The sequence below is a fragment of the Asparagus officinalis genome, chromosome 8 (genome assembly GCF_001876935.1).
Source record: "Asparagus officinalis chromosome 8, Aspof.V1, whole genome shotgun sequence".
Classification (NCBI taxonomy): Eukaryota; Viridiplantae; Streptophyta; class Magnoliopsida; order Asparagales; family Asparagaceae; genus Asparagus; species Asparagus officinalis.
The window spans coordinates 39,059,326-39,075,556 of record NC_033801.1 but is presented as its reverse complement, the minus strand read 5'-3'; the positions used below and the strand labels follow the sequence as shown (position 1 = coordinate 39,075,556).

The 16,231-nt window shown below is 44.2% G+C and overlaps 1 protein-coding gene across 1 annotated transcript; it reads right to left on the bottom strand.

Moving 5' to 3' along the window:
- On the bottom strand, positions 3,705-4,562 carry LOC109821156 (protein NUCLEAR FUSION DEFECTIVE 4-like; the record flags this gene model as incomplete). Its single annotated transcript, XM_020387347.1, has 1 exon — positions 3,705-4,562. A coding segment is annotated over one exon (543 nt), but the record flags the coding sequence as incomplete, so codon positions are not given.

Here is a 16,231-nt window from a genome sequence, read left to right as displayed (position 1 = left end):
CTTTGAGCATGGTTCTTGTCATGTCGAGGATGGTCCGGTTCTTTCTTTCTGCAATGCCATTTTGCTGTGGTGTGTAGGCAGTAGTAAACTGTCTCTTTATACCTTGCTCCCTGCAATATTCTTGAAACAGATTTGAGGTGTACTCACCACCTCGGTCAGATCGAAGAATTTTTAGCTTGTGGCCGCTCTCTGCTTCAACTAAAGCTTTAAAATGTTTGAATGTAGTAAAGGCAGCAGATTTTTCTTTAAGAGTGTACACCCACAACTTTCTACTGAAGTCATCAATGAAAGTTATAAAATATCTATTACCTCCCAAAGAGACGGGATCGATCGGTCCGCAGATGTCGGTGTGAACAAGTTGCAATGGTACACTTGCTCTCCATGATTTTCCACTGGGAAAAGGAAGTCGCGGTTGCTTGCCGATTACACAACCTTCACAAATATGATTCGGTGGATCAATTGTTGGTAGACCTCGTACCATGCCAGCTGTAGACAATAACTTCAAACCGCTGAAGTTTAGATGGCCGAAGCGAAGATGCCACCTCCATGACTCATTCTCCATGAGTCCTTGAAAACACTTGTCGACTTTCGTGTTTAGATGCAAGGGAAACATGCGGTTCCTTGTCATCTTAACACAAGCTATGAGGCCTCCATTTGTATTTTTCAACCAAAGATGGTTGTTCTCCATATATACTTTGTATCCCTTTCCGAGTAATTGACCGATGCTAAGAATATTACTTTTCATGTTAGGAATATAGTAAACATCAGAAATATACTCGGGCTTACCACCCTTTTGGTAGATTTTAATCTTCCCTTTGCCTTCAATCGGGAGTTTTGAAGAATCTTCGAGGCTCACACTTCCATGAACTCCTTCTGCGAGTTCCATGAAAAGTTCTTTCTTCCCGCACATGTGGTTGCTAGCACCCGAGTCAAGGTACCAAGCATCATTCTCAACACTTGAATCATCATTAGCAAGAAGAAGCGTAGAGTTGTTACCCACATCATTTGTTGCTTCGGCAAGATTGGTTTGGTCTTCAGTTTTGTGCCAACAATTTGAAGCATAGTGCCCAAACTTATGACAGTTATAGCACTGAACATTCTTGTTGCTTCCACGGCCAGGTGTGTATCTTCCACGATTGCTTCGTCCTCGTCCTCTAAAGCTTTGGATCTCCGCTTGATTTTGAGTGGTTTGCTGTTGGGGACCACGTCCCCTGCCTCTACCACGACTATGACCACGACCTCTTCCTTGTGAGCCTTGATTACTTAGAGTCAATGTTGACTCTAGTACTTGCTCCAAAACTATGGAACTAGTCTTCTTTTGCATTCGTTGTTCATGAACTTGGAGGGATCCCAAGAGCTCCTCTATTGAGATATCCTCCAAATTCTTTGACTCCTCAATTGCCGCCACCACGTGCTTGAATTTTGATGTGAGGGATCGGAGCAACTTCTCCATCACTCGGATGTCCTCCATCTTCTCTCCATTTCTCCTTATTTTATTCACAATTAGAAGTAATCGTGAATAATAATCGGAGATTTGTTCTTCATCTTTCATTTGAGCGGCTCCAAGATCGCCCCTCAAAGTTTGGAGGCGAATTCGCTTCACCCGCTCGACACCTTTGTAGATGGTCGCAAAGGCGAATTCGCTTCACCCGCTCGACACCTTTGTAGATGGTCGCAAGGATTTCCCATGCTTCCTTGCTTATCGTTGCTTCGGCAACTCTCTCAAAGGTAGACTTGTCCAACCCTTGATAGAGTAGAAAACGAGCCTTGCTATCCTTCTTTCTTTGTTCTCTGAGAGCCTTCTTCTCTTCGGCGGTATAGGTGGCTTCTACTTCTGGGGTAGGTTCCGTGAACCCATCAATGATCAGCTCCCACAACTCTTGAGAACCAAATAAGGCTCTCATTTGGATTGACCAACTCTCATAGTTATCTTTCAATAATTTGGGCACTTGAGGATTGACAAGATTATTTGTGGTAGCCATGAGAAGAAGAGAGAATGGGAAAATTGGATCAAGTGGCTCTGATACCACTGATGACTCTTAAGTTTACGAACTTAGAACTTTTTCAAATGAAGAACTCACTTATATTTCTTCAATTTTCTCTCTTCATATCAAACAAGGATTACAATAGCCCTTTATATAGGCTTCAAAAAAAAAACGTTTAGGCATACCAATAGTCACAAATTAAACTCCTATTTTAATGCCATAAAGATAAATGTCATAAATGAGTAAGTTACTCTTATTCTTCCATAACCTATGTCTCTTCACCTTCTAAACTTATGACCCTTGCACTTCTAAAACTCATTTATTCTAGCATTTTAATTTGATATTCCAACACTTTTACCCTCTGGAGGTCTATTCGGCGAAAAAAATGATTTTCCCTTTCTCTAAGGGCCGGGAAACGAGCCAAAATACATTTCATCTGCAACAAAGCTTCCACCTTTCGCATTCATCCCAAAGTAAACAGTATTTGATGCACTAATTAACGATCTGATGAGCCGCTAGATGCATTCTATTATCACAGGCAGCTGGCCTAGCTAGTGTTTCAGTCACTTACAACCTTCATCAGTATCCATCATCTACTAACTTCTCAGTCCTCAATGATATATACTCAAGTGGGGTTAGTTACAATCATAAAGAAAAGTATAGTAATAAGGTACTGTCATTGAACCTCCGCCATAATTCTGGGTGCTAAAACTCATGCAGCTGTTTAATAAGTTAATTATCCTACTTTCGATAAAAGTTTCAATGAATTGTTGGTGCTCACTAATTAAAAAATGCATCACTGTTATTCCTTCAAGCTTGCACCAATCTACCAAACAACACTACAACTGGCCATTTCTAAAAACATGTAGGCCAAAGCAGGACAGTGATGCATAACAAATTCTCCCAAAAGAAACACTTGAATGTTAACTAAATAGTAGTTGAAGATAGAAACATCCCTGCTTAAGTACCAATCGCTTTGATCTGAAGCAAGAGCGTATAGCAAGTATAAGAAACTAAAATAATCATGTTTCAGAAAACAAATGCAAAACACCCAAACCATTAATAATGCTGAGCAGGAGACAATTGAATCTGTTACAGAGATAAGACATCAGAACAGGTATAAATTTGTATCTTTTTCCCTTCTGATTTTTTGTCCTTTACTTACACTTAACATGTGCAATCAATAAAAAATGACTTAGGTGCAGAAAGAAGTGCAACGGCATACTTCAGGCTATGAACTGATTCTGCACTCTTGGAAAAGAAAGTAACTATCGGAAGGAAAAAATAGTTAAAAAATAGAGTGAAATTCCTTCCCATATGTACAAAACTCCACAGTGCAAAACGCTAAACGGTCAACTGCGGGTAAACCCATGTCCAATTGGGGATAGACCACCTGTGGTTTTATTGTTGCAGATAGACCCTGAGTGAACTCTTTTTTACTACTCAACCTCAAGGAGAAAAAATTATTATTTTTAACAAGTACACCACCTGAGGATAAAAGAGTCAAAAAGAATTCACTTAAGGGGTCCATTCACAACTAGGCAATACTACGGAGGGTTCATCTGCAACAATAGAACTACAGAAGTCTAATCTGCAATTGGGCAACAGTTCAGAGGATCTGTTCACAATTAACGTAAATGTAGAACTAGAAACAAAACGTTACAGATGAAATAAGTTTTCTTTTGCAGAATACGTCGCAGGCAACAGTAATTCCCAATCAAAGTAAGAAACAGGTAGACGTAAATTCATACAGAAATTAGGGTAAGATGATACAACATCGATGCTCCAGTATCTTTTTTCCTACAAACAAACGTAATTTAAATCTTACTGATATAGTAAAGAAGAAGGCGACGGAGACAACAAAACACTTCCAAATGCTTTACTTTAGATTCCAGTGTAAGCTCTCTCTAGAAGTCAATTCCAGAGTAGTCCGAGATTAGAAAACCCCCTTCCATAGGGATCATAACTCTTTATGGCTTCTTAAACTTATATAATTAAACGAAATTTTGCAAACCACTCGCAATAATAAGACTCCTAAATTCCAGCAGAATGCCGCTCTCGAAGATTTGAACTGCGAGGTTGCCTTAATGAACCACCAGCATATAGCATTTGATACACAGGCTTTATTCTCATCGTCAACACTGTGCTCAGCACCGTTCCCAGCACACAAACCCCCGATAAAACCACAAATGTGAGTCTAAAGCAATTAGGCCCCAAGCAAGTATTTCTCAAACTGTTCACAAAATTACCATGCTGCCTTTCTACTTCATTATCATACACATATCCTGCCAAAAAACCTGAAAATAGAAGTGCTCCAAGGGGATTACCTAACAACATGAAATTATAAATAGGTCCAAAATGCTTCAGCCCGAATAGTTCAGATGCAGTTGGAACCATCACGGAGAATTGGACACCGTAGCAGATGCCAAGTAATGCAGTTGAAGCATAAAGTGTGCCGTTGAGACCAGAAGCAAAGAGAAAGTAAATTACAACCATGACAATTTGTGTGACTGCCATCCAAACAGGACGAGGTAGCATTCTTGACCTGCAAAAGATAAACAAATGTATTATGTTGTGTGTGTATTAAATAGTTCAGCTAAGCAACTTATGATGGTATTGAAGATGTGAATATTATAAATCCAAATTTGAAATTTGGTGTTTCAAAAGTACAAAGTTGTATTGTAGATGTGATGTCATACCCATGGATTATCAGAAACAGCATGTTCAATGTAGATGCATTAGTCATTTATAAAGAGGCAATAAATTGTTTGAAAAATTCTAAAACGTTAATTTTGACAACATAATATACATGGTTAAAACACATTGAAATAATTTGAGATCTTATTTTTAAATAATCGATCTGTAGTAGATCACATCCAACAGTACTGGCTTTTAGTCTAGAAATCCGAATTTGAAAGTCGAATATATAGTTTGAAATCATTTAAGATCTTATTTTTAAATAGTCAATCTGTAGTAGATCACATACAATGGTACTGACTTTTAGATAGAAATCCAAATTTGAGATTTGAATATACAGTGTACACATCTTGGATACTGCCAATAATAGCTTAGATATACACGGGGTATACTAGATGTGAGATGCCATCTCACTTTGGTAAATGTGCTAGTAAGAGATATAGTTTTGGGGTCCGCTCTACTAGTTGCCTCTAGGGATGGAAATGAACCAAATAATTAACAAATAGTTCGATAATTGTTCGAATAACTATTCGGTTATATTTGATCGGTAGTTTATTTATTACTAAAGAAATATTTTTTAGTATTCGAGTTTACTAACGAATAGAATTTAACCAGATGTATATTCGATTCGTTTGTCTATTAAATATTTGTTAAAAATTTAATCACAGCTTATTATTTGTAATATTGCACATATGATGTCTTATTTTTAATTCACTTATATTTCTACTTAACTTTTATATACTGATTTTAAAACTTAAATAATCTTAAATCTATTTTCTAACTAAAATTTTGAATTAAATATATATACTTCATCACCTATAATGTGAAAGGAGATCCACAAACTTTCCAAGAAGCAATGTAGGCAACAGACGTCTTTCTGTGGAAAAAAGCTATAGATGATGAGATGGATTCATTGATCAAAAATCACACTTGGAAGCCGGTGGATGTACCTGAAGGTACAAAACCTATCAGTTGCAAGTGAATCTTTAAGAAGAATCTTTATCCTGATAGTACTATTGAGAAATACAAAGCAAGACTGGTGTTAAAAGGATCCTCTCAGAGAGAATGAATAGATTTTTTTGATATTTATGCACTAGTTTGCAGGATTACTACCATTAGAGTGCTTATCGCATGGGCGACGATAAAAAAGTTGTCATACATCACATGGAAGTGAAAACTGACTTTCTCAATGGAGATCTCATAGAGGAGATCTACATGAAAAAACCAGGAGGACTTGACGCTATAGCCGGTAATGTTTGTAAACTTATTAAGTCTCTATATGGACTTAAGCAGGCATCGAAACTCTATCATTTGAAGTTCGATGGGGTTGTTCACGAAAACAGGTATCAAGTCAGTGAATCTGACAAGTGCCTATATATCAAGGTCGCAGAAAAAAGGTGGTGGTTATATCCCTTTATGTGGATGATATGCTCATCATCGGGAGTGATTTGGAGATAGTAATATCTACTAAGAATTTTTTTCAGAGCGAGCAGGAGATTCGGGAGAGGGACCTATCAGGCAAGGAGGCTCTCGTCGCGGATCTGCTCACCCGGCAGCATCTACTGGAGGCAAAGATTGATGCCTCCGTCTCTACCATCGCTAGAATGAAGGCTCAGCTCATGGAAGAAGAGGCGGCTCTGAAAAGTCTGCAACTAGAAAGTGCGAGCATTCACGGAGCAGTTGAAAGGGAAATGCAAGCCCTTCAGACGCTTCATCAAGAGAATTCTGTCTTTGCTGTGTCTTTTGAGACCAAGATCCGAAGGGAGGCGGAGGATCAGGTCCGAGCGGATCGGGCAAGGAGGATAGCCGCCGCTGAAGCTGAACACGCCTCCTTTATTGAGCTGGCATAGGTTTGACCGAGTCGGTCGATATTTTAGGGCATTTTCTTATTTTATCATGACTTCGTTTTGAATGTAACATTATAACTTTTAAATGTATTGTTAAATTAGCTATGAATGGAATTATGTTTTCTTTCTCTATTTGTCGCTTTTTTCATATTTTATGTGTATATTTCCTCCTTCGTGATTGATTCTTGAGATTTTTGGCAAATCTCCAGCTTTCAACTGGTTTGGTATGCCTTTACCAATTGTCGTTTGAATCGGGCTAGTCATACTATTCCCCTCAGTATGATGAGTTGTCGAGAGGTTTCTCTTAGGATTTTTAACAAACCCTTAGCAATCAACGGGTTTGACTTGGCTTTACCGATTACCATTTGAATCGGGCTAGCCATACTATTCCCCTCAGTATGATGAGTTGTCGAGTAGTTTCTCTTAGGCTTAATGCTAAGACTTCTTCTCTAATCCTGTGGGTGTGCCCGAAGGGTGTGTCAATGGGTTGTATCGCTTGGTAGGTCTGACTGCGCAGGTGAGACCGTCCCATTCATGCGAGTTGACAGCTCAACACTTCTGATGAGCTGGGCTACTTGAGATTTGCCTTTACGGGCAAACTAGGCCAAATGAACAAGCGGCTCAGGCGAGACTCGTTCTCACTGGCGAGGCGAGCTAGATGTTCGCAGGCAAATTTCTCTTTCGCAGGCGAGATTTGAAATGGTGGAGAACGAGCCACGTGTTCGCAGGTGAAATTCGTCCTCACAGGCGAAGTTTGAATTGGCGGAAGGCGAGCCACATGTTTGTCGGCGAAACGCCGTGCTTTCCAGCTAAGGCTTTGTGGGCTCGTCAGGTCTCATTAAATGCGATTCGACAAAGCGGCATCATTTCCGTGCGCCTCGCTCAATGACAAATCATGATCGTAGTTTCTGAATCTGGCCGTTAGACTCAATCATGGATTTTGGTTCGGGTTCTGGGATTCGACTTGCCCGACCCGTTCTCTGTTTCGACGGTTCCTCTGTAACCGCCAAAAACCGAACTGTTGAGAGTGATCTGGGCCGTCAATTTCGATCGTGGCCACGTCTCTCAACCGCCAACGTCTCGTCTCTTGAGAGCAATCTGGGCCGTTGATTTCGATCGTGGCCACGCCCCTCAACCGCAAGCGTCTCGCCTTTAAATAGGCTTCATCTTCTTCCTTTTAGGACTACTGTGCTCAGGAATTTCTGCTTGCTCGAAGTTTTTAGAGAGAAAGAACTCCTTCATTTCCGACTTTTCAAATATGGCGCCAAAGTCTAAGAAATGCGTTCCGAAGGGAAAGGGTCCCGGTCGCTATTCTGGTGGCGTCACTACCGGTATGGCCACCAGCGTTCCTGGGACATATTTGGGTAAGTCTCATGGTTTGTTCAACGACTTTGTGTTAACGACCGATGCTGTGTCGGGAAGATGAGCACTGCTCATCTTCTTTAGCAGATTTTGCCATTTTTGGCAACTTTCCTGATTTAGGTGAAACTGGCCTTTTTTCAGGCGGATTTAGCCTTGATTAGGTGAAGGCGACTTCTACTTTGACAGGCGAAATCAGCTTTCATCGGGTGAAGGTGAATCCTACCTTGACAGGCGAGTTCCATTTTTGTCAAGTGGATTTGCCCCTTGTCAGGCGAATTCAACACTTATCAGGAAAAATTAGTTTTGCCGGATGAGATTCGCCTGTTTGGGGGACTTGAGAGAGTTTCTGACTCTGAGAGTGGATTCTGTTCTAACTCTTCGGCTTTGCCTTGTAGCCACTTTTTCTGACGAGGCCCTCACGAATGGCGTAGCCATTGGTCTTGCTGGAGGTACGGGCAATACGGTGTCTTCCCGATTCCCTTTCCTTGATCATGTGTCCGTGTTCGCTGCCGACCAGCCGGATGAATTGATCAAGAGAGTAACCAACGGGCACCACTTGACGTTGCGTGAGTTGACTACGGACGCAGTGTTGACGGACGAGGCTAGGGCAGAGCTGAAAAAGCCTCAGTTCTTATTTGGTGACACCACCATTGACCCTTCAGCTCTGTTGCTTGGGGAGAGCAGGTGGCTCCGTGTTGTCGGTGGAGTCCATTACTACCTTCCCAGCATACCGAGGGGGTTTTCAATCGTCGAGTTGCGGTCGCTTGTGGTTCCGAGAATGATGGATTGGGATCTGACTCCAACCCAAGATTGGGTGACCTACGGTGTCTTCACGGGTTCGATGGCTGGGTACGGGGTGGATAGTTCCTGCAAGCGTGTGACCGCTCTGCGTCCCGGCCTGCTATACAATGAGTTGCCCGTCGGGGAGACGACTCCGGTGGTGAAGACCTTCCATCACTATTTCTTTTGGGCCGGGGGACAGTTTCCTCCGAAGGATTTTAGGGCTCCATGGTGGATTTACTCGGCGCCTGGTAGCAGCACCTGGTGGTCTAAGATCACCGAGTACATCTTGGATGAGAATTCCGACCTTGCGAGTTCAGAGCTGTATTTGGCTATTCGGGCCACTCAACATGGTCTGAAGATCAACGTTCCTCGGTTCTACAGTATTCTTAAACTTTATTGTCCGGACGGTGGTACATTCTTCACCCCTAACGGTAGCTTAGCATAACTCTCCATGAGATGTACGACGTGTCCGGGCTACCTTTGGGGAGTTTTCCCTATGAAGAGTACATATCGGGTCAAGAAGAGAATAACCACCTTTTGACCCGGTTCCCTCTGATGGTGGATACTCTATGGGAGCTGCTCGACCACTACCATATATGCCTCAACACCCTAGGGGTGGTGGACCATAAAGGCAAGAAGAAGAGGGCTCCGAGGATCAGCCATAAGAACTAGGCTGACTACCTGTTCTCAAAAAATGATGTCAAGGGAAGGCCTATTCTACCGCTGGGCGAGTGTGACCAGGCCGAAGTGGAGAGGCGGATGGCCGAAGGGGGAGCTACCGAAACCCTCGAGCATGATGAGGGTGGGTTCAAGTTTGGGATGACTTTCCACTCGTTCCATCATCTGGCTAGGTCCCCCATATCTAGAAAGGCTTGGATCGTAGGGTACCTTATGTTATGGTTGAAGAGGTGCGTGGTTCCCACTCATTCATTCGAAACGCTTCCGGTGGAGGTCGTCTATCCCATGGTTCGGTTGGCCTACGGGAATCCTTATGCATTGGTTTCAGCGATGGTGGCATTCATCCATCGGGGACTCTGTATGTTGACGGCTTAATTTTGTCGACTGTCGCATCCCGATGAGGGGGAAGGTAAAGTCGCTAAGACTCCTAATCCCAGAGTAGGGCTACCGTATACCTATTTGATGGAGTGGTTTGTTTACCACTGCGAATGCTTGATGAGCCCCCCAACAGCTCTCCAGGAGGGAGGGATCGTTCCGTTCGTCCAACATCTGGAGAAATGCTCTTGGAAGTGTAGAGACATTCCTGACATGAGGAAGACGCTATCCCACTTTGGTCACTACAATTTTCAACGTTTTTTCCCCTACTTTAGTGGCGGAGGGTATGGCGAATCTCTTCGGGACGTATCGACGACAGACCACCACACCGTCCTCTCCTTCAGTGCCTTTCGATGGCTGATGAATATCGGGCTAGGGTTTCACATCCTACGAACAGGTTCCATGTGCTACCTCGAGCCTTACATTCCTTGCAGGTTTGCCTGTCAGTTTGGGTATGACTAGCTGTACGTAGGGAACATTAACCCTTATTTGTATTATGAGGGACGGTTAGTGGATAGCGTGCGGGGGTGGTTCTGGACCCATGCCGACGGCATCAACGTGTATTTTGAACTACCTGCAAAGGATCATGACCTTCACCATACGCTCCTATATTGTCGGTAGTATCGGAGCGCCAGTGCGAATCCCGAGGGATTCCGGTTCCAGAGTTCTTGCTTAGCAGAACATGGGCGCCGCCCAAGGGAAGCTCCTCGTCCCTCAAGGCAGAAGGGTTGCTAGACCATTGGAGCGTGGTTCTCGGATGTCCCTACCGAAGACACCGAGGACCTTTACGTGGGTTTAGGTGAATTGGGGTTGTTTGAGGCTCAAGCTCCGTCTCCTGGTCCTTCGTTGGACCCTACCGGTTGGTAGAGAGAATCTGATGAGTTGGCCCGGGCGAGTGAATGCCTAGATCAGGTTCAGGGAATAATAGCTCGTCGATTAGGGCGAGTTGGCGGCTAGGCGAATCCCGACTTGCTACGCGTTGTATTATGAGGCTGCTTTACTTGGAATCGTAGCTGACGCGTTTGGAGCACTTGTTGCATGTGGATCCGGTGGCTGACGGGGAGCCGTTCTTGTCTCACGCTCGGCATTGGGGAACGTGGGAGCAGGAGGTGTTGGTGTGGAACATTGCTGACTTGGAGTCCCACATTGGCCTTTAGACGGACCAGCAGTGTTTATTGTAGGCCCAGATGGACGTCTTTATTTCCACCATCTCCCGCTTGAATGCTGAGTTGGAGCAAGCAGAGATGACCCTGAGGGGGCTCTAATTTGAGAGCTGGAATGTTGGCAGGGCCATCGAAGAGGCAACTCGAAATCTTGAGATGCTGCATCAAGAAAACTCTACTGCTGCTTCAACCTTCGAGGTCCGGACTTAGAAGGAGGCTGAGGATAGAGCCCGGGAGGACCATACAAGAAGGGTGGCCGCGGTCAAAGCTGAACTCGCATCCTTCAGTTTGCTGGACTAGGCTTTCAGGGCTAAAGCAGTGTTAAGACATTTTGTCTCATTTTTCTTTCGATGTATTGTCTTAGAACTGGATGAATGTTATTCCTTTTCGGTTTCCCAAATGTGTTTGTGCATATATTCCTCCTGTTGTTGTTGCCTCTTATCCTTCAGTTTTTATCTGTTTGGTCATCGTGGGTTGATTTTTAGCCATAGGTGAATTCGAGCCATAGGGGAATTCTAACTGCAGGCGAGTTCATGCTTTGGGTGAATTCTGGCCTTAGGCGAATTCCAGCTGTAGGCGAACCGTAGTCACAGGCGAATTTGAGTTATGGGCAAACTGTAACCACAGATGGACTTTAGCCATAGGTGAATCAAGCCACAGGCAAGATAAATGCTGATTTGGGCTAGCCACATGTTCGGTCGCGATCTCACATGGTTGTCAGCTAGGCCGACGCTGGCACATCACTTCACATTAATGGTGGTGTGATGGAAGCTCTTCGTTCACCACGCCAGATCTGGACCGTTGAACGACAAGCGTGTATTTGGGCTGTACATTATATATTGCTCTCCCTTCTTGTCGAAGAGGTCACGGTGTTCATCGTTCCCTTCTCGTTTAGGATGGTACCATGAGCTAAGATATCTCCTCGAAGAAGATGGAGAATGATGCCTCTTCCTAGGCTCCTGTACCTGACCGTGGTTCGGAGTCTAAACCCTCGGACTCTGCTAATTTGTAGGTCCAGGTTGAGGAATTGGAGAACGCCGTGAAGCGGGTGATCTTGCTCGTCGATCAGGGCCGTGGTAGCTTCGAGGACTTGAAGCAGTCTCTCTCAGACCACATAGCCTGCATCCGGCATCTGGGCAACTATAGGCTCACCATACGCTGTTCGATTAGACTCCTTGATCTGGAGTCACTTTTAACAAAGTTAGAGAATCTGCAGCAGGCGAATTTGGAGCCCGATGTGACGCTATTCTTAGCTTCACCCCGTCATCACGGAATGTGGCTGCGAGAGTATCAAAGGCGAGACATAGAAGACAAAGAATCCCTTATTAGTCATTTGGATCTTTGGAAACACCTGTTGCAAGCTGACATAGAGGCTACCGCTTCAATTTTTTCAGGCGTGATCTCGTATGCTAAGGGGGAATCGACTTTGACGGGCCTACGCATTCAGAGTGAGACCGTGCTTGGTGATTTTGTAAGGGAGAGACGCATCCTCCCGATGCTGTGCCAGGAGGATGCCGCCGCTAATGCTTCTTTCGAGGTAAGGGTCCGGCAGGAGGCAGAGGATGAAGCTCGCGCCATGCATGCGGAGAAGATAGCCACGGTCAAAGCTGAGCTTGCATCTTTCAAACTTCTAGAATAAGCTCGCAGAATAGGAATAGGTTCAATATGTCCTGTTCAATCTTTTGTTTCTTAGATGTAATGTTATGACTCGCTTGATTGTAAAGCCATAACTTTGTTCGAATGTATTGTCTAGAAACAGCTAATGAACTTTGCGCCTTCTTGATTCTTTGAGACGTTGTGTGTACCTTCCTTTTCATTTTTTTTATTATTGTGTATCGCTATTCAGCTCCAAACTCATGTGATAGGCAAACTCAATTGCTGGCGAGTCTATGTCCCAGGCGAGTTTGTACCATAGGCGAAACTCAAATGCAGGTGAGTTTGTGCTGCAAGCGAATCTCAAGCGTAGGCGAGTTTGTGCCACAGGCGAAACTCAAACATAGGCGAGTTTATGCTGCTAGCAAAACTCAAGCGTGGGAGAGTCCCATGTGCTTTCCAGCTAAGGCGGTGCATTATTTCACATTAAGTGTGAGGCGACAGAACGCCTCGCCTTCCGCGCTTAAGCCAGACTGTTGGTTCAGAATCCTAGCGGTCGTGGCCTTTATGGGCGTTGAATTCGAAATGCCGTTGGAGATTTGAGCCACTCGATACATTTGAGTCAGCGAATTTCAACTGTTGAACCCTCAGCTATATAATGTGCTCGCCATTCTCTTGTAGAGTTCCCACGCTCATGAAAGTTTGCCTGAAGAAAGCTTTTCCAAAGCCTTTCTCATCCCAACCAATGGCTTCCGAATCCATGTCGTACGCTCCCAAGGGAAAGGAAGTCGTTTCTTTCTCCGATGTCGCCGACGCTGCTGTGGTGCTAACCGGACCGCCGCTCTCAGCCCGACCCTAGGGTCCCTGGCTTCGAACCTTACTCCGACGCTTGCCATCCTCCAAAAGTTGGAGGATGACCTATGTAGGATAGCCACCATTGTTAGTCAAGGCATCAGGAGATACTACGACGTGCTCCCCTCGTGGCCGATCGTCTCGAGGAGATCAGACACGTGGGTGGCCCTCAGCTCGCCTAGCGATGCGAACGAGAGCTCCATCGCTTAGAGGGGTTGATGTACCGCCTGGAGGCGCTGGTACCTGCCGACCCCAAAGACGAGACAACACCTCTCGCGATGAGTGCACTGTTCGAGCATGAAGCTTTGGTCAGGCGTATCCTGCAGAAGGAGGCCGAGCTCAAGCGCCTGTGCAAGCAACATCGTGCTTTGCTAGCTGAGATAGATGCCTATCTTGACGCTGCTTCTTCCATTGATGCGGGGTCCCTCAAGGGAGTGGAGAATCTGATGAAGCTCGAGCGTGAGAAAGTGTGGGTCTTTCGCATCACTGAGGCGGAGGCGAAGTTGCTAGGATACTCCTCCACCCTTGGCTATTCGAAATGCGGGGTTAGGTTAACTCCGATTCTTGCATCATAGTTCAGGTGGGTTTGAGATGTTAAAGATTAACAATCTAACCCAAACAGAACAGTTGCTTGTGCATGCGACCAAATCAAGGTCCCAACAATAACCCGCTATTTGGCAGGTTGCTATTCAGGGGTCGAGTAAAGCATGTCGCCTGGCAAGCCGTCCTCAATGAACATCGTCGCTTACCAAGACGATGATGTCATGATAATCGAACCGTTCAGGGATATAGGAGTGTGACGATTGATTATTGTAGGAGTCGTCACATGGTGGACTGCTACCCATCGATTATTCTAAGAGAATATTATAACGCTCGGGATAGGTCATGTCATTCAGGGACGTACGAGTGTGATGACCGACCGGAGTAGTAACGCGTCGCATGGTAGGTTACTACTCGGGTAGTGTCATTCGTGGGAATGATGGAGTCTGCTCTACCAAAGGTAATCATTAACCCGATAGAATCTTATCGTGATCGGAGCAACTATGAGGGCCTATCATCCCATGGGAGGGGATTGATAGGTTGATGTCGCCAGAGGTGATAGTTAACATGACTTGATTGTTTGTTGCGATGTGAGCAACTCTGTGGGCATACCATCCTATTGGAGAGGATTGGTAAGTTGAATTTGGCTAGAGGTAACAGTTAACATGACTTGATTCAAGGGATCCATCATCCAGTTGAATGAGACTGACGGAGAAATGACTATCAGAGGTAGGGATTTAACTTGGTAATCGACTTTGGTCCTAACTGTTGAAAGTTTTGACCAAATAGGGATTTGGGCTATCCCTAAGAACACTATATATAGCGTCTTATAGGGGTTTCCTATAAGTAGTGGTTCATATCTGCGGGTACGTTGGAGTATATGAAGTAGGAACAGTTTAGCCTCGTGTACTAGGTTGAGGGGAAAGGGGCAGTTTAGACTCGTACACTTGTGGGAGTGATAGGGTAGTACTTATTCAGGAATTTGCCATTGATAGGCATCATGATCTTATCACCGTTTTGTTTGACGAGACGATAAGCTCTATTCAAATAGACTGTCTCTATCACGAACGGTCCTTCCCATTTCGGCTGGAATTTTCCTTTCTTCTTGGAAGTGAGAATCATCGGTTGTCGAACGGCGAGTACCAATTCTCCCTCCTTGAAGGATCGATGCTTGACTTTCTTGTCGAAGGCCTTAGCTATTCGAGCTTGGTAGAACTCAATGTGCTATTAGGCTTCAAGCCGTCTTTCATCCAACGCTTCAAGTTCCACGAGGCGTCGTTGATGATTTTCCTCGGTCGTCATCGCTATCGCTAGGGCGACATGGAGGGATGGAATTTGAATCTCTAATGGTAACAAGGGCTCGCAACCATATACCAATGAGTAAGGCGTGTTGCTAGTCTGGATGCGAACCGTTGTGCGATACGCCCATAAGCTCTCGCCAAGCTTCTCGTTCCAATCGTGCTTGCTACCGGAAGTCAGCTTTGTTAGGATCTTAACGATTGTTTTGTTGAAGGCCTCAGCCAAACCGTTCGTTGAAGGGTTATAGGCTGTAGAGGAAAGGTTCTGGATTCTGAACTTGTCACAGAACCGGGTGAACGCATGACTAACGAATTGTGTGCCGTTGTCATGAATGATACGTCGAGGTACGCCATATCGATATATAACGTGATGTTTGATGAACTTGATCACCTCATTAGTTTTGACTTCTCTCAAGGAGCGGCCATGATGCTGCTGTCGAATGCAGGTCTTCAGGAGGTCGGTGCATGTAATTAGCGTGGACTTGGCATGTGTGGCATCGTTTTGCATAAGCAACTACGTCGGTAACCATCTCGGGCCAAAAGTAGCCTATTCTCCACAGACGATCCCACAGCTTGGGTCCAGGCTGGTGAGCTCCACAGGTACCATCATGGGCTTCATGTAGCACTTATTGCGCTTCTGTCTTTGAAAGACGTCGGAGTAACAAACCCTCATATGACCTACGATACAACTTCTTCGTGGTCGAGTCATAGTAGAACCTTAAGGCACGTTGGCGGACAGACTCTCGCTGTAATGACCGTGGATTTTGATACTAGTTAAAATAATTTTTTCGATATTTTAAAAAAATTTAATTATTATTTTTAAAAGAGTATTTGTATTTTTCTAGATTTTCTATAATATTCTATGATTTAAAAATCTGATTATATATTTATTTAAATGATTTTGATATTTATAAATTTATTTTGTGTGGTAAAAATTTCTAGAATTAATTTGTTATGTTATCGAAACTATTATGTATTATTTTAAATAATATGTTGTTCTATTAATATTATTACGTAATATTTCGTATAATACCTTGTATTATTAATTACATATTATT